Genomic DNA, 17,037 nt, shown 5'->3' with positions numbered 1-17,037 from the left:
GGGGGAAAACACTTTGTTCATCATCCTTTGATACGTGGCTCCTGCATTCTTTTGTCCGAATGGCATGACCACGTAGCAATAGTTGGCTTTTGGTGTGATGAACGATGTTTTCTCCTGATCGGGTTCATGCATCGGGATTTGGTTATATCCCGAGTAGGCATCCATGAATGACAGGTATTGGTACCCCGAGCTGGAGTCCACCAGGGTATCAATACTCGGTAGAGGATAAGGGTCCTTAGGACATGCCTTATTCAGGTCGGTATAGTCGACGCACATTCTCCATTTACCATTTTGTTTTTTGACTAGCACTACATTGGCTAGCCATGTTGGGTATTTGACCTCCCTAATAAAGCCGGCTTCCAGGAGCGCCTGTACTTGTTCTTCTACTATTGAGGCTCGTTCTGGGCCGAGCTTGCGTCTTCTTTGCTGTACAGGTCGGGACCCTGGGAAAACCGAGAGCTTGTGGGACATGAGCTCGGGATCAATTCCAGGCATGTCGGAAGCCTTCCATGCGAAGAGGTCGGAATTAGTTCTTAGGAGTTCTCCCAATCTTTGTTTTAGGGTTTCCCCTAGGTTGGCTCCTATGTAAGTGTTTTTTCCTTCCTCTTCACCGACTTGTATTTCCTCGGTTTTTCCTCCCGGTTGGGGCCGTAGTTCTTCTCTGGTTCTTGCTCCACCCAACTCTATGGTGTGGACTTCTTTGCCCTTTCCTCTCAGATTTAGGCTTTCGTTATAGCACTTCCTTGCCAATTTTTGATCTCCCCTCACCGTTGCTATTCCTCCGGGAGTTGGGAATTTCATGCAGAGGTGAGGAGTTGATACCACTGCTCCAAGGCGATTAAGGGTAGTTCTGCCGATTAAGGCATTGTAGGCTGACCCTTCCTCGATGACTATAAAGTCTATGCTCAGAGTCCTTGATTTTTCCCCTTTTCCAAAGGTGGTGTGAAGGGGTAAAAATCCCAGTGGCTTTATTGGCGTATCCCCTAACCCGTATAGGGTGTCGGGGTAAGCTCTCAACTCTTTTTCATCTAACCCTAGCTTGTCGAAGGCCGGCTTGAAAAGGATGTCCGCCGAGCTTCCTTGGTCTACTAGGGTTCTGTGGAGATGGGCGTTGGCTAGGATCATAGTTATCACCACGGGATCATCATGCCCGGGGATTATCCCTTGCCCATCTTCTTTCGTGAATGAGATGGTGGGGAAGTCGGGTGTCTCTTCCTCGACTTGGTAGACTCTTTTGAGATGTCTTTTGCGAGAAGATTTGGTGATTCCACCTCCCGCAAATCCTCCTGAGATCATGTGGATGTGTCTCTCAGGGGTCTGTGGGGGAGGATCTCTCCTGTCCATGTCATCTCGCTTTCTCTTTCCATGGGTGTCCGACCTCTCTATGAGATATCTATCAAGCCGACCTTCTCTAGCCAGCTTTTCTATCACATTTTTGAGGTCGTAACAGTCGTTGGTGGAGTGACCATATATTTTATGGTACTCGCAATACTCGCTGCGACTTCCCCCTTTTTTATTTTTAATAGGTCTTGGGGGTGGCAGCCTTTCAGTGTTGCAAATCTCTCTGTATACGTCCACTATAGAAGTCTTTAGAGGAGTATAAGAGTGATACTTCCTGGGCCTCTCGAGACCGAGTTCTTCCTTCTTTTTGACTTCCCTTTCTCTCTCCCTAGAGGAGGAAGTGGGTCCAGGTCGTGAACTCAGGTCTCTTAGCTTTGCATTCTCTTCCATGTTGATGTACTTCTCGGCCCTTTCTTGTACATCACTTAGAGAAACGGGGTGTCTTTTAGATATGGACTGTGAGAAGGGGCCTTCTCTAAGTCCGTTGACTAACCCCATTATTACTGCCTCTGTGGGCAGGTCTTGGATCTCTAAACATGCCTTGTTGAACCTTTCCATATAGGCTCGTAAAGACTCTCCGACCTCCTGCTTTATTCCCAGGAGGCTCGGTGCATGTTTTACCTTATCTTTTTGGATTGAGAACCTCATCAAGAATTTCCTTGAGAGGTCTTCAAAACTAGTGATGGATCTTGGGGGAAGGCTATCGAACCACTTCATCGCTGCTTTCGATAAAGTGGTCGGGAAAGCCTTGCATCTCGTAGCGTCGGAGGCGTCGGCTAGATACATCTGACTTTTGAAGTTGCTAAGATGATGCTTTGGATCCGTAGTTCCATCATAGAGGTCCATATCAGGGCTTTTGAAGTTCGTTGGAACTTTTGCCCTCATTATGTCCTCGCTGAAAGGATCTTCTCCGCCTGGGAGTTGATCTTCTCCTTCATCGCGGGAGTTCTTGAGAGAGGATTCTAGCTGCAAGAGTTTTCTTTCTAACTCTTTTCGCCGTTCCATCTCTTCTTTAAGGTACCTTTCGGTTTCCTTTTGCCTCTCCCGCTCTTGTTCCAATTGCTCTAGGCGGCTATGAACCAATCCTATTAGTTCAGCTACGTGAGCTGGTCCGTCTTTTCCTGATTCACGCCCATCTGAGGAATTTACCTTCGGATTCTTTACTCCGGAGGTACCCTCTCTGTGTTGATCATTGTCTTGATGTTGGGCTGTGTCTTCATTGTCATTGCCCATGTCTAGATTCTCTTGCTCAGAATCCGTTTCGACATGGCCTTCTTCATGGGATTTTTCTGCCATCGAGGGATGATCTCGCGGGTCCCCGGCAACGGCGCCAATGTTACGGTAGGTAACCGGAGATTAGTCCAATGGATGGCGTTCGGCGGCCCAAGTGTACAATAGAGGAGGACTCTAGGTAGGTTCGCGACTCGGGAGGCTCCGTCCGACTTGTGCTCGCGTGTGAATGGGGGGTGGTACCTGCAAAGACACTCCGATGCCTAAGTTAGCAAGGGTGTAAGCAGGTCTTAGAGAGTATTGGACTTAGGGATACCTGAGGGGTGTCAGTGTATTTATAGTGGTGAGCCAATAACCACCGTTGGTGTAGTGCCGTATCTTTAGAATAATAACCGTCCCATTATCTTAGGGAGGTTAAGATATGGCTTTATGAAGTGGTTAGAGAGTTTTTCGGGGCGGTTACTCATTTGAATGAGTGTTTATCTGCCAGCTAATCTCATAACCGACTTCTTCATCGCAGGTCGGGATGAACACCGACTTCGTATGCGAAGGCGGCGTTTACTAAGGCTTAATCTATTGGATTAGGCTTTTTAATAGGACCTGGGCCCTTATCATTGGGCCAGGGTATGAACATTATGTTTTATTATCCATTTTCACTTCATACTGTTCATACAGTTGTAATTAATTAGTCATTTTAATATATATACTAGAATAAAAATTAGAATAAAAATTAGTTTAACTGGTTAATTATTTAATATGTGATTGTAATTAATTATAGTAAAAATATATAAGAGATAATTAACTAACAATTTTTTTAAGAGTAAAATAAACTCTTCTCATTTTTTGAAATAATTTTGAAATGAATAAAAAATTGAAAAAATATATTAGATAATTACTTTTTATGTATCTTATGTACTCTTACTATATCACTATACTTACATATTAAACAATTAATAAATTAAACTAATTTCTATTCTAATTGATATAAAATAATTAATTAATTATAATTAAGTTTATATTTATTACTAATGAAAAATAATCCGGATAATAAATAAGTCACTACTAGAATTAATATAAAAATCATAAACCTTATCCAAGAGGGTAGACTCTAATACTAAAAAAGATAACTAATATAGAAAAGTGTTGAAGTAGATTCACTGTTTTTCTATGTACCAGCAAAATAATTTACCACCCATACATCTAGGAACATAATTCTGTTGAATGCTAGAAAAAAAAAAAAACAATTATTTTTGTATATTTTATATATGTTCTTATTATAATTAATTATAATTATATATTAAATAACTAACCAATTAAATAAATTTTTATTCTAATTGACATATGCTAAATTGACTAATTAATTACAATTGAATTTATATTTATTATTAAAAAATAATCTATTTTATCATATGTCAATTAGAATAAAAATTAATTTAAACATAATACAATATATTATGTTATGTATCATAAGTTAATGTAAATGAAATTATAAATAAAAAATTCCATCTCTAAACAAAATTTTGATAGAGAAAAGTGTTGGAGTAGAAAAATTTAGGTGGTTATTTTTTATGTACTCTTATTATAATTATATATTAAATAATTAATAAAGTAAATTAATTTTTGTTCTAATTAACATATACTAAAATAACTAATTAATTAAAATTGAGTCTATATTTACTATTAATAAAAAATTATCTAAATAATAATATAGTTACAATTATATGAATACTAATTCATATTTGGGTAAGAAATAACACATTTACAATCTTGTAATTGTGTGATTCACAATTTATAACCACGTATAAATTTTTAATTCAACTATTTGGTTTGCTTAAAAAAATTTAAATTCTTCAATTTATTTATTTATTATTGTTGGTCAACCTTATTATGGTTTCCGCATTTTGAGTATTCTCTTTGTTATTGCATAACTTTCTTTGGATTTTTAATAGTAACACAACATGGGCCTAAAAATACATTGACTAAATTTGATACAGGCCAAGCCCGATATATATTGGGCCTCTACACCGATGCAAATGATAACCAAGTGGCATGGAGTAGGTGTTAACCCTACAACTTTTCATGACAAAAAAAAGTAAAAACAAAAAACCCCTACAACTCAAAAAGCAAGTTGATGCGATTGTGGTTGACTTAACCCATGAACATAGTCTAACCAACATTGTGGATGAAAGGCAACAAAATTTAGAAGCGAAGTAATTCCATTTGAAATGAAAAGCGTTTTTGGTTAATATAATTGAATGCGAAAATCCAAAACACTACTTATCCTTTTCCCACCATCACAAGAAACAGGGGCAGCATCAAAATTAGAAAACCCATAAGTCATGCATCCTCATAAACACAAATATAAAACATAGTTCCATGCATGCATACCAAAACAAACCATCCTAATAATGTCTCTGAGTCCACCAAGAGAAAGAAGCAACAACAATAACAATGGATTCCAACTATACTGGTGCTTCCAGTGCAACCGCATGGTGCGAGCCGCACACGATAACAACCCATCCTGTCCACGCTGCTTTGGCCAATTCATCCAAGAAATCAACATGCCAACCCCAAGACTCTTTCTCGATTTTACCCCTAACACTAACCACCCTTCTCCACAGCCCCGTCTTCTAGAAGCTCTCTCCCTCATGCTCGATCCCGCCTTCCAACAACCCCATCGCCGCCCCCGCATCCGCGTCCGCCGCCGCCAACCTTCCGACACATCCGACCCCCACCCTACAACTCGTCCCCGAACCTGGATCATCGTCCATCCCATCGGTGCTTCCCCCGAGGAGCTCGAAGCCATGGTTCCGCCGCCGCGCCGCGACCGTCCGGTGGTGCCGATCGGGGTGGACTCCAGGGACTACTTCCTTGGTCCGGGACTGAACGAACTGATCGAACAGATTACCGAGAATGATAGGCCGGGTCCGGCGCCGGCGGCGGAGAGAGCGATCAGAGGGATACCGAGGGTGAAGATAGAAGCACAGCATCTGAAAGAGAATTCTCAGTGTCCGGTTTGTCAGGAAGAGTTTGAGGTTGGTGAAGAAGTGAGGGAGCTTCCATGTAAGCATGTTTATCACTCTGATTGCATTGTTCCGTGGCTGAGGCTTCATAATTCTTGCCCCGTTTGCCGCCATGAGGTGCCCGATGGTGATGATGATGATGAATGTGTTGCTGAGGGGAGGTTTCAGAGGTGCTTGAGGTGGACGAGGGTTTCTTCTCTTTGGCCATTTCATCACCACCGTCGACGTGTTCATCCTGCTGATCAAGGACCAGGAGAGAATAATAACGCTACTGCTTCTCTCAGGGGTGATTAATTCAAATTAAACTCAATTAATCCTTGTGTATATTTTTCCACCAACTCAGATTGTGTTTGCACTCGTCTTTCAGCACCTAATCCAAGACGCTCTTGCACCATTCTTTAACTAAAAGCTCAGGTGCTGAATTCAGTTGTAATTTATTGGCAGCTCTGTCATCGCAGTTTAGGCAACTTGTCATGCTGTAATTCAGTTGTAAGTTACTATCACATATTCATGCTGCATTCTTTGCTTGCTTTACCAACTTCTTTTTAATAAAAATGCATTTCGCAGGAGCATCTTGAACTTGCACTTCAGACGAGTTAAAATTGTCTTCGAGTTTTCACTTTTCAATCATGTTAAAACTGGAGTTCATCTTCACAATATATGCATAGTTGTAGAACAGTGTAAGCCGTCGTGAAAAAGGGCACTTCTCCCTCCTTCCATGGATGTGGGATTTGTTTGTTATTCTTTTAGCATATAAAATGTATATAGTTTAATACAGTTAATTAATGAATGGCTAGTGTACATGTTACTGCAATATACGATGCCATGTCGTATCACAATGTTTCTTTGGTTATCGCGTTATATCTATATGCTGTAATTATTATGTTATTAACAATGACAGTCGTTAAAAGGAACATAATTATAATTGGATTACTATAAAATTCATTCACCGACTGAGGTGAAATCAACATTAAACATTAAAGTCATGCGTATATTCATGAGATAAAAGTTTCTATGAAAAGACATCTCGTCACATATCTTGATAAACTGGGACTTTAAAAGTATGAAGAAATTTTTAATGAGTAACACCTCTCTCTGGATGACCTGCTCCAAGTGCCTATTTCTTTTTCTTTTTTTTTTTTGTCTTTTAAGCCATTAAATTAGTTTTCAAATCCTCTTTTCAGGACCAAATTTTTCTCTCTATGAACGATGAATCAATAATGCAAGGTGAAGTCATAAAACGAATACTGAATAACTGGAGTTATAATATGGTCCCTTGGTTTAACCTCCATAGCTGCAAAATTTAACATCGAGATTCAAAAGCCCCTGCGCTGATGTTGAGTACCAGCATGGAACCCTTCTGTGTATGCGGTGTTCTTAAATATCATCTGTGTGCAATTAACAATAATCTAGTTATTAGAAAGAAATTGCAAGGATTAAATACTAACCGGCATCACCAAATACTTACAGCAAGGTTTTTGAAATCTGAGCTCAGGTTTTTCCGTAAATTGTCGGATACCACGGTACCAAGCTGCTCTCCATGTTGCTTTATATTTCCTTCATTGATCTGTATAATCAAAGATTGTTCATCATGATTCGGGGACGGAAGAATAAGTTCTAATTTGAAAAGAAAGCTTTAATATTAGCTTTACCTGCAAAAGCACTAATTCAGATGTTTTTTGCAAAATCTCCTCAACGAATTGCCCAACATTAGCTGAGGAGCTTGATAAACGTTCATTTTTTACTGGTGCCCCCTTTGCATTTTTCTCACTAACAGCTGGCTTGCCGGCTTTGCCTGCATTAGAAAGATGAAGGATCCACTTCACTATTAACTAACTCTAAGCCAAGAACATGGCTTCTGCCACCCTCATAAAGCTGATTAGTGAATGCGCTAAACTATTGCCAACTCTATTTAGTTCGAGCTAGAAAAATACATAAGCACAAGTTAACGATCCGTATTGTAGTAGTCGACAGACAGCAAGTCAGCACTAGTCACCCGTGTAAGACTCTTCCTTCTTAATAATGCAAAAACAGGCAGTACATTAGTTTTGCCTAGATATGGGTAAACAAAAGCAAGCTACTTTTTCCATGGATATAATTAATAACTGATACAATAGATCAATTTGCAAATTGCCTCAGTCAAAGATGGAAGGGTAAATGGTAGGTCCTACTACATTTTTGGGTCACCATGGTATCAGTTTAAGAAATCCTCAAGTAGTCAAGTAATGATGTTTCTGGGTTACAATTATAAAGATTGACAAAAGGAAAGGAAGAAATAAAAAGGACAATGGAATATAGTTGTTTATCAGTTATGGACACAGTGATAAAATTGTTACTAGAATTTTTACCTGAAACTGTCTTGGAACTGTTATCCACAGAAACAAGGTTTCCGTCCTTAGGAACTTGTGAAGAAGGTTGCTTTTCTGGTTGATCAGGCAAAACTATTGAACCGGATGGAACTAGAGCAGCAAGATCAGGTGGTTGATCTTTCCCCACTGGAGGATTGGCCTGCAATGGGATTCAGAAGATATATAAGTTCATTGATAATTTTCTTTTTGTTTTTTTTTTTTTTGGGGGGGGGGGGGGGGGGGGGGGGTTGGGAAATAAGCTACAAGACATGTCCTGAATATTAACTCACCTCCAAATCAACATATGTGGGATTTCTTCCTATTGATTTAAGAAATTTGTCAAGACCACTTGCATTTAGAGCTGCAATTTAAAGAATCAGACTTTATATATCAGTGTAACCACAGCAATGCATAATGGATCCAACAAAGGACCTATCAACTTCTGTCTTACGTCAAATTAGACAGGAGAGAGAAAGCTAGAGACTGGGGTTTAAAAGAAAAAGATAAATCTTAGTTTTCTAAAGGTTTTAAATAGTAAGAAAGCATAAGAGGTTGCCCCAAGGAAACTAGTTATACTTTTTCACATAAGACTTACATATGGACATGTCATTTGACAATGGGTGGAAGAAGCAGTGCGTCTGTGCCTTGAATCCTTGATCCAATAAAAGTGAAACATCTCTTCAGAAAGGGGAAAAAATGAATATAAATTAGTTCCCTGGAGATAAGTTTGCTAAACAACTCAGCAAAATGTAAAAATTGAAGAAGCACAAACATAAACACTAGTAACTAGTAAGCTTTTCTTAAAGCAAAGAAGGAAGTTTAGAAGGAAACTAAAAGTAGATAGTAGGTAGGAAGTCTAAAACACAAAAACTGCAGGAAATACAGAAATCAATGGATTTCCAAGCAAATTATCTTCTTTCTGAAAATGGGGAAAATTTTACAAAAAAATAAAAAGCCCTCCGAATAAAGGTATAGCAATTAAATTAATGTATGTTTGCAAGCAATTCTAAGAGAAAATACAGATAACCCAAAGTAGGCAAACAGAATAAAAACAAAAACATACCGTGCTGATTCATTCACTAATGCAAATGGAGTAACACAACCCAGAGACACCTAGTTAGATAAGGGCCAAAAAAGGGTCGTCAGTTTAGATAATAATTTCAACCAAGTCATTTTTCACAAAATTATCTTAAATTATATAATCATCATTATTTGCTACGTATAGATATTAATATTATATGATTAAAAATTATAATAATCAAAATATCAGTGCAAAAACTAAAAGCAAAAAGAGAGCATTTAATGATAATAAGGTTCTAAGTTCTAAGTCTATATATCATTCATTGGAATGAGAGAAAGTTCTTATAACAGATTGGATTGATCCATGGAACAGATGAACTGTATTTACCAAATGACCCCCACCAACTCAATCAATGAATGAATCAACATGAATTGGTTCCCTCATGGACTATATAATGCATACCAGAAAGTATAACACACAACAAGACAAATATCACACGCTATGCGTAGTTTTTATTTTGGTAATAATCGACTTATCTTTCTAAACAAGATAAACAAAAAGAAAAGGAAAATGAAGATGATATCAACAAAAAGTATGGAATAATTACACAAACCTGAAGTATTTCACCCAAAGCCTCTTCAGGTGCCATTCTAAGACCCCCTTTTCCTAAACCAAGCCGCTGAGATAGCACTGCTCAGCTTCAAAGCAACAAGTAACTCATGAATACACATCAAAGTAAGGCAAAAGCAAAGCAAGTTAACCAATTCCTCTCAAATTTACAAAGTCATATATACCTTTAAGATCTACCTTGGTATCAGCTAAAGCAGAAACGATATAAAATCTGTTTTTCTTGTCCTGTTTGGTAAGTATACTAGTTAGAGAGGGCAATCAAATTGTAAATAAATTAATTGTTTGCTCAAGTAGGTGCACAAAAACCACAAATAAATTAATTCATATTATGCAATAAATATGCATAATAACAAGTTATCCATGTTTGCTTCAACCATTTTTTCCTCTTTAGGCCACTAACTAAACTGCATTAATTCATTAATATCTTTTCATTAAAACCTGTATATGCACTGATGTTATATTTTTCCCTCACGAGAATAAGGTGTGTTAACTCTTGGAGCAACCAAACGAACCCCCCCCCCCCCCCCAAAAAAAAAAAAAACACACGCCAAAATATACATCTCTGATCTGACATGAAGCATTTATATATGTAGCCCCGAAATGCCAATCACTCAGTTTTATTCTGACACTAAAAGATCTTTAATTTCTTTCTTGTATCTTCCATACTTAATAAGTTCCTCCTTTCCCTAAGACCTCCTTTCTGTTATTAGTCAAGAATGTGAAACCTATATGATAACAGCCTATCAGTGTCCGTAGATGAGTTATATTTCAATGCTGAAAATAGTAGAATCAACAATAGGGGGAGGATAGGAAGGAGGAACTATGATGCTGATGACACAGTAGTGTACAAATCCAAGAACCTTGAGGCTGAAAGGAGGAGGAGGCAGAAGCTCAGTAACAGGCTCTTGATGCTGTGCTCCTTAGTCCCCAATCCCCATCATCACAAATGCAACCACCTTAACCTTCACTTTCAATTTAATTTAATTTCTCATATTCACTCTTCAATTACCAAATGATTTTTTTGTAATTCAGTGCTCATTATGAACCTTGGTTTTGATTTCTTCAGATGAACAAAGCAACCATAATTGAGGATGCCATCAGTTACATTAAGAACCTTAAAGACAGTTGACAGTCTCACCCGAGAGCTTCAGGAAATAGAAGCAACACCAGAGACAGTTGTAGAACCAAAGACTAATGAGACTGACAATAGTGAAGCCATGAAAGAATGGGAGATAAAGGTTAACCTTAGCATTTTCCAATTAGCAATTTGATTTCCCTCCTTTATAACTACAATTATAATAATGCTCCTTTATAACTAAATACTAAGACATAATCAATAAAGCAATGGTAAACAAAAACATAATGTAGTATACCTTCAAAAACAAATTTTTACTCAATCCTCCCCCCAAATGTCCAACATACTTTGCCTGGAAGAAAACAACAGCTAAATCAGAAAAAAGAAAAATGATTAAAAAAGAAAAAGGAATGCAATATAGTGAGTAAAGTAAAGCAAAGTATATTCTTGAACAGTGTTGGACCTGAGCCTCAACAGTCAAAACAACAGGATGCTCGTAACGAGAAAACTCGATCTGAAGTTCCTGAAAAAAACATTAATATAAAGCTCATCAATCACTAGTCCTATTCAAGAACACAAAAACTCACATCTCAAGTAAAAAAACGGTGGCAATTATAGTAAATTTTCAACTGTGAGAACTGAAATTTAGTGTTCTGAGTAATTCGATTATCAGGAATAGTAACAAAGAAACAGCTACAAAAACAATTAAGCAAGTAGAATGAAAAGTTACGATTACAACAAAGAGTACAGAATAGTGAAGAGTGAAAGTAGAAACAATAAATTGAGAAGATGAAGAACCTGTAAACGAGAAAGGAGTTGTTGCTTTGAAAGAGGCATGGCGAAGGCAAAAGGAAGCGTTTGCAGATTGAAAGATTGCAGCTGCTCAGTAAGGGAAAGAAGAAGCCGATGATGAGTCAGCAAGAGAATACCTTCTTTATGGGCCTGGGTTTTTGTGGGCCTGTCCATCTGAGTTTTCCTCAGCCCAACATTCCTGACGACAGAAACAAGTTGTTAGAGCCCAACATTGAGCTTGGGTCAGTAGGCCCAAACAATTGGTGTATGGTAATAGCCCATATATGTTATTATATAAAACTGTTTTCCAAACAACCAACTTTGGTCGGTTGAGTGGTCCCGGCTTGTGGATGCAATAACTTATTGACCAATTGCAAATCTTTAAATGAAGTTTAGATTTGCGATAAATTAGTCCTTTTCTTATTGGGCTAAAAGATACCGTGAACAACTAAAAAAAAAGTTGTATTCCAAACTTTTTTCAATCTCTTTATTTTATGTATATATATAAAAGAATATTTTAGAAATAAAAAGCATAAACTCTTTCTAATCCATTTTATGTATATATTATCAACAACTTGTCATTTTCATAGAAAGTTTTCAAAAAGTTGAATATTTTTCTTATGAAAAAATGTATCTTTTATATTTTTTTGTTTTTTTCAAAAGCAAACTTTTCCAAGATATACGGCATATTTGTGACAATTATTATATGTTATATATTTGTTATTAGAGGATTAATATCTAATTATTTGTAAATGTGTTAGCAGTTATTTTTATTGTTGTTGTTAATGGAAAAATAAAATACCACTAAATTTTTTTTCTTGTAACAATAAAAACTCTAATGGCCTCATCTAAGCTTTTGTCATATTTTGATTTATTATTAATTTAATAACCTCATACTTAATACAAAAATGTCATTTTCAAAGTATTGATAGAATAAAGCAAGCATTATTTCTGTGTCTGCCTTAGATACATTCACTACATATATGCAAAATATTCTGTATCTAAAAATTGTTTTAATTTGCATTATTGCAAGGACATCCATGCTAAATAAATCAAAATAGAAGAGGCCCTCATCATGGCACTGAGTATACTATTAATAATAATTGCTTAATTGATTGAGATCTTGCTCCATTATTAGTTAATCACATTTTCACTAAATGATGTCTTAATAAGGCCAAGCATGGATATTAATCTCATGTTTGATGTTGGATCTGGACTACCATACCACTCCTTTTCCCTTTTAGTAGGCAATTATTCTTTGTCACAAATCAGAAATGAGTGATCCCACATGAAATTCCTTAGACAATTGTTGTTTCTATAATTCTATGTATGGCTTCTCTAAATGAGACACATAATCTCTTTGCCAAATGCCCTTTTTTTTTGTCAATAGAATAATGTGGCGCAGCAGCTATATAATATAACTACATACTCTCTTCATTTTCTTAATTTTGATTGGACATAATTGATGTCAAATTCATTCAAACTTTGTTTAAAATACATTAAATGTGACTGAACCATGTAATAGATAACATTATTAGTAATAACAAGCCTAATTATTACTAATAATGCATGGCCTTGCTGAATATATATGTAGTAGTTCATGTTACTTTGAATATGACAAAAAATTTGGCACCCTAGACTTAGTAGTAAAGTATTATAATAAAGAAAAGTATATGATATCAATATATTATCTGTTAATTTATTATCAACAATAATTAATTATTATATTTTAAATATATGTATAAATAGGCATATTCAGAAAATATATCGATAAAAATAATTTTATAAGACACAGTTATAAAAAAACATTTTTATTAGACACATTTACAAAAACACTTTCATAAAACACCATTATGCTGTTGGTAGCGTAGTGGGATTGTTATAATAATTTCAAAAAGAGGAATGATATGCATAAAATTCCCCAAATTTGGTTGGGTACTTCATTAAGCAAGGCAATCCCTTGAAGCAAAAACACTAATAATTTATTAAACATACTATAATCTAGGATTGATTTACATTTTGAACTCACATGCTTGTGGCCAAAACAGGAACTCTGATTTCACATGCCATGTCTCAAAATACTACATTTCCATTGTCCTCTAGTTACATCAATTTCATGTGCATAGAATTAATAAGAACAAACTAAGCTACTAAATAAAATTAGTTCCATATAGGAACATAATGCAATGTAGGTCCAAGAATCCCATGATTGAAACTATTTAGTAAAAGGAATTAAAAAGGGTAGATACATTATATATCTTGAACAAGCAAAATACCAAAAGCAAAAGCTTTTATTATGGAGAATTTTATTTTTAATATTGGAGTGGTAGCGGTGTTTTTCGTAAATGTGGATTGTTGGGATGTTTTACTCAAATGTGGGATCGTTTAACTAGAGAAGCAGAAATCGGTGCCACCGATTTCTGGGAGACACAAATCGGTGCCACCGATTTCTGGGAAGTATACAAATCGGTGCCACCGATTTCTGGGAGGTACACAAATCGGTGCCAGGGATTTGTGTTAAAAAAAATTAAAAAATTTTAAGTACAGAAATCGGACCCAGCGATTTGTGTACTCCCACAATTTTAAAAAACACCAAAAATTACCATGTTAAAGTATATCACCACTTTTTTTTCCATAACAAAAAAAATTACCTTTATTATGCACATTGTGTTTCTTATTGAGAGTAGCTAGATGCAATGTAAAAGGAACAATTTTGAGAATGGGATCCCATGATGGTGCCTTATTTAGCCCATTTGTTTTTTTTTTTCCACAAAGAGGACATGTCATGTGTGCTAATATTGGCCTTGACCCTATATGGTTCTAATACACATGATCATGGTTCAAAAAGTTGGCCAAAAGCGTCAAAGATTGTCTACCATTCTTATTATTATGTTAAAAGAAGACCATGTTCATGTTGCATATAATATTGTTATCAAAAGAGTTGCTTGCATCAAAAGTCATCACTAAATCAAATGTTTCTTTTCTCTTAGATTTTTTTTGTTTTCCACGGTATCCCCTAACCCGAAAGGCCAAGAACTAATCTGTCATGGTACTGAGCTCCATTTAAAAGTTTGTCACTAGCCAATAGATTACTGCATGTACAAGACGGGATTCGAACCCCCAACACTTACTTAAACCGACTAGTGAGTTATCCACTAAACCAACCCAACTTAGTTTTTTTTCTCCTATATATATAAAAAAGCTACTAAAGGCAAACAAAGTAAGCCAAAATAGAAAAATCCTAGTTTAAATTTGTAATCATACACCATTGGATTACCTTAATATATATTTTTGAAAATTGAAAATATTTTATTTTTAATTTCCTAGTCATGACCTAAAACTGTGGGAGGGTATCTAATCTATTATCTTTTTACACAAAATGGAAACTAGTATGGATTTATTCCCATCTAAGTTTCTAAGAGAAGTATGAGGGTATAGAATACCAAACTTACACATGGCAACAATAATGAAATATAGACAGTGCTCTGAAAAAACCAACACTTTCCAATGGTTTCAAGTTACCAAGCTGATTAATTATATTATTTGTTCCCTCTTGTCTGAGTGAATTGAAAAAAAGAAAAGGCATCTTTGGCACTTTCTCATGCAATAAAGGGCTTCCCAAATGATCCTCATATAATAATAATGCAGTGAAAGGAATGACTTATAAGTGAGGATATTAATGTTTTCTGTTAATTACTACTATCCCTTTATTCCATTACACATGGAATAATATTGACATTGTATAACAAGCTTTGCATCAATGTCACATACATAAATAAAATTGGGAATGCAGAAAAGAGAGGCCAAAATGAAGATATAAATAAATATATATATATATATATATATATTTATCTCTATGAATTTCTTCTTCTAATGTAACATAGCATAAGGTATACAAAGTTTTTTTATTTTTATGTAGCATCAGAGAGTAACATCTTGTTGAAGTTGTACCACTGAAGACAAATGAATATAACAAAAAAGTAGAAAAATGAATAAAGAAAGAATGAATTTGATGATGATGAGTTGTGTCTAACAGAAACTCCACAAACGAATGTCACTTTCTTCTTCATAAAGATCACCAAGAAGCTGAGATGAATCAAGGTCAAAGAAACCACTCAGCATCTGATCAAGAGCATCATCAAAGGTGTTGTACCAAGGCTCTTCCATCATAGCCATGGATTCATCACAGCTAGTAGTAGTAGTAGTAGTTGAAGACATGATTAGTGATGCTGCATCTACAACATCATCATCAGTAGTTTGTTCAGAGGGAGATGAAACCATTGATGGTGATGACACCAATGATGATGAAGAAGAAGAAGAAGAAGAAGATGATGATGAAGGTGTTGTAGCATTAGCATTGTTGCTGATGTCATCAACAAAGGTGCAATTAGCAGCAGCAGCAGCAGCAACTCTTTGAATTGATTTTGGAGACATAGTAGCAGATGAAGAAGAAGAAGAAGAAGAAGAAGAAGAATCTTGATTATGAGGGATGATGTTAATGTAAGTAGAAGAAGTTAATGGGAAATTGAGATTTGCAGAAGAGCCTTTAAGACAGAGAAGTGCAGCATCATAGGCTCTAGCAGCAGCTTCTGCAGTTGAATATGAACCTAACCATATTCTTGTTTTCTGATTTGGTGCTCTAATCTCTGAAACCCATGATCCCCAACTCCTCATTCTCACTCCCTTGTACTTCTTCTGCTTATTATTATTCTTCATTGGTGTCTCTCTTTGGATCTTCTCTTCTGCCTTAACCATGATGATACTTTGATTCTGTTCTTCACTGATCACACTACTAGTTTGTGAGAAAAATTCAAGAATAATGAATGAGAATGAAGCAAGCTGATCTCATTTGTGGCCAAGTAGAGAAGACTATTTATAGGTACAAGCTTGTGTCTCAAGCTATTACAAGATTGACAGATAGCTTTGCTTCTTCAATTTTATTTATTATATTAAGCATTTCTGAAATTACCCTTTTCTCCTTACTGAACTTTCCTAATTCTAACCAATTTTTTTCTACAGAGCTATTAAATCTTGTCAAGATTATTATTATTATTTCTACTTATATATTTAGAAGGAGTAGTATTATTATATTTTGTGATGATGTATGCTGATACATTCACATTAATATATGTTATCTATATTGAGTAGCTAGTAGCTATTTGGGGAAGGTGATACTTATATTATACAAATTAAATACAATAATGTATTTATGTACGTAGAGAGAGAAACATAGGATTCTATGAAAGTTAAGGCAGGTTCCAGGATCTGCATATATATGAATTTATTTGGGTAATTATGTTAAGCAGAAAATTTTGGAAGGTGGAAATAGTAAATTACTATTATGGTCATGGATCCATTTGCCTATGCAATCACACACAGCTGTTGCTTCTCTGTACTCATCTCCAAAACCGCGTTTCATGGACCCTCTCATCTTTTTTCCTCATCCTCGTTGCAACTTTCTATGTTATCATTTTATTTTTATTAATAAAATAACTTCAAATTAATCTCTCAAAATTATTAGAACCATATCCAAGAATTAAAAACTTACACATATATATAACATTTTTATTAACTATC

General features: G+C 35.8%; 3 protein-coding genes across 4 annotated transcripts; 1 reads left to right on the top strand and 2 right to left on the bottom strand.

The window, feature by feature from the left end:
- The first annotated feature begins 4,818 nt into the window (after positions 1–4,818).
- LOC130944800 (E3 ubiquitin-protein ligase RING1-like) lies at positions 4,819–6,519 on the top strand. Of its 2 annotated transcripts, none has more exons than XM_057873335.1 (3): positions 4,819–5,880; positions 6,039–6,083; positions 6,162–6,519. In XM_057873335.1, the coding sequence occupies exons 1-2, from the start codon at positions 4,980–4,982 to the stop codon at positions 6,074–6,076; spliced, it is 939 nt and encodes a 312-aa protein (XP_057729318.1). In that variant the 5' UTR covers positions 4,819–4,979; the 3' UTR covers positions 6,077–6,083; positions 6,162–6,519. The 2 variants fall into 2 exon arrangements, 1 of the variants encoding a protein (XP_057729318.1); XR_009072154.1 differs by having other exon boundaries at positions 4,820–5,880; positions 5,962–6,083; positions 6,162–6,516.
- A 5-nt stretch (positions 6,520–6,524) lies between these two features.
- LOC130944798 (uncharacterized) lies at positions 6,525–11,545 on the bottom strand. The gene is made up of 12 exons (XM_057873334.1): positions 11,467–11,545; positions 11,132–11,191; positions 10,967–11,020; positions 9,758–9,818; positions 9,577–9,653; positions 9,006–9,055; positions 8,538–8,620; positions 8,233–8,303; positions 7,943–8,102; positions 7,247–7,389; positions 7,063–7,161; positions 6,525–6,982 (listed from the first exon to the last, which is right to left on the bottom strand). Exons 1-12 carry the CDS (start codon positions 11,503–11,505, stop codon positions 6,911–6,913), a joined length of 969 nt encoding a protein of 322 aa, XP_057729317.1. The 5' UTR covers positions 11,506–11,545; the 3' UTR covers positions 6,525–6,910.
- A 3,796-nt stretch (positions 11,546–15,341) lies between these two features.
- LOC130946633 (ethylene-responsive transcription factor ERF014-like) lies at positions 15,342–16,284 on the bottom strand. Its single transcript, XM_057875438.1, has one exon. The coding sequence runs from the start codon at positions 16,213–16,215 to the stop codon at positions 15,490–15,492; it is 726 nt and encodes a 241-aa protein (XP_057731421.1). The 5' UTR covers positions 16,216–16,284; the 3' UTR covers positions 15,342–15,489.
- Between the last annotated feature and the right edge of the window lie 753 nt (positions 16,285–17,037).

This window comes from Arachis stenosperma, chromosome 8, assembly GCF_014773155.1.
Source record: "Arachis stenosperma cultivar V10309 chromosome 8, arast.V10309.gnm1.PFL2, whole genome shotgun sequence".
In the NCBI taxonomy this organism is placed as follows: Eukaryota; Viridiplantae; Streptophyta; class Magnoliopsida; order Fabales; family Fabaceae; genus Arachis; species Arachis stenosperma.
The sequence above is the reverse complement of the archived record's forward strand: the minus strand, read 5'-3'. Positions and strand labels throughout refer to the sequence as shown.

What these genes read in the sequence shown, in the direction of transcription:
- LOC130944800 (XM_057873335.1), top strand. Translation starts at nt 4,980, where the DNA reads ATGTCTCTGAGTCCACCAAGAGAAAGAAGCAACAACAATAACAATGGA. An exon ending in CGCTACTGCTTCTCTCAGGG is followed by an intron (nt 5,881 to 6,038) that starts GTGATTAATTCA and finishes ATTTATTGGCAG; the next exon opens with CTCTGTCATCGCAGTTTAGG.
- LOC130944798 (XM_057873334.1), bottom strand. Translation starts at nt 11,505, where the DNA reads ATGCCTCTTTCAAAGCAACAACTCCTTTCTCGTTTACAG. An exon ending in TTAGTGAATGAATCAGCACG is followed by an intron (nt 8,621 to 9,005) that starts GTATGTTTTTGT and finishes CCCTTTCTGAAG; the next exon opens with AGATGTTTCACTTTTATTGG. An exon ending in CAGATTTCAAAAACCTTGCT is followed by an intron (nt 6,983 to 7,062) that starts GTAAGTATTTGG and finishes AATTGCACACAG; the next exon opens with ATGATATTTAAGAACACCGC.
- LOC130946633 (XM_057875438.1), bottom strand. Translation starts at nt 16,215, where the DNA reads ATGGTTAAGGCAGAAGAGAAGATCCAAAGAGAGACACCAATGAAGAAT.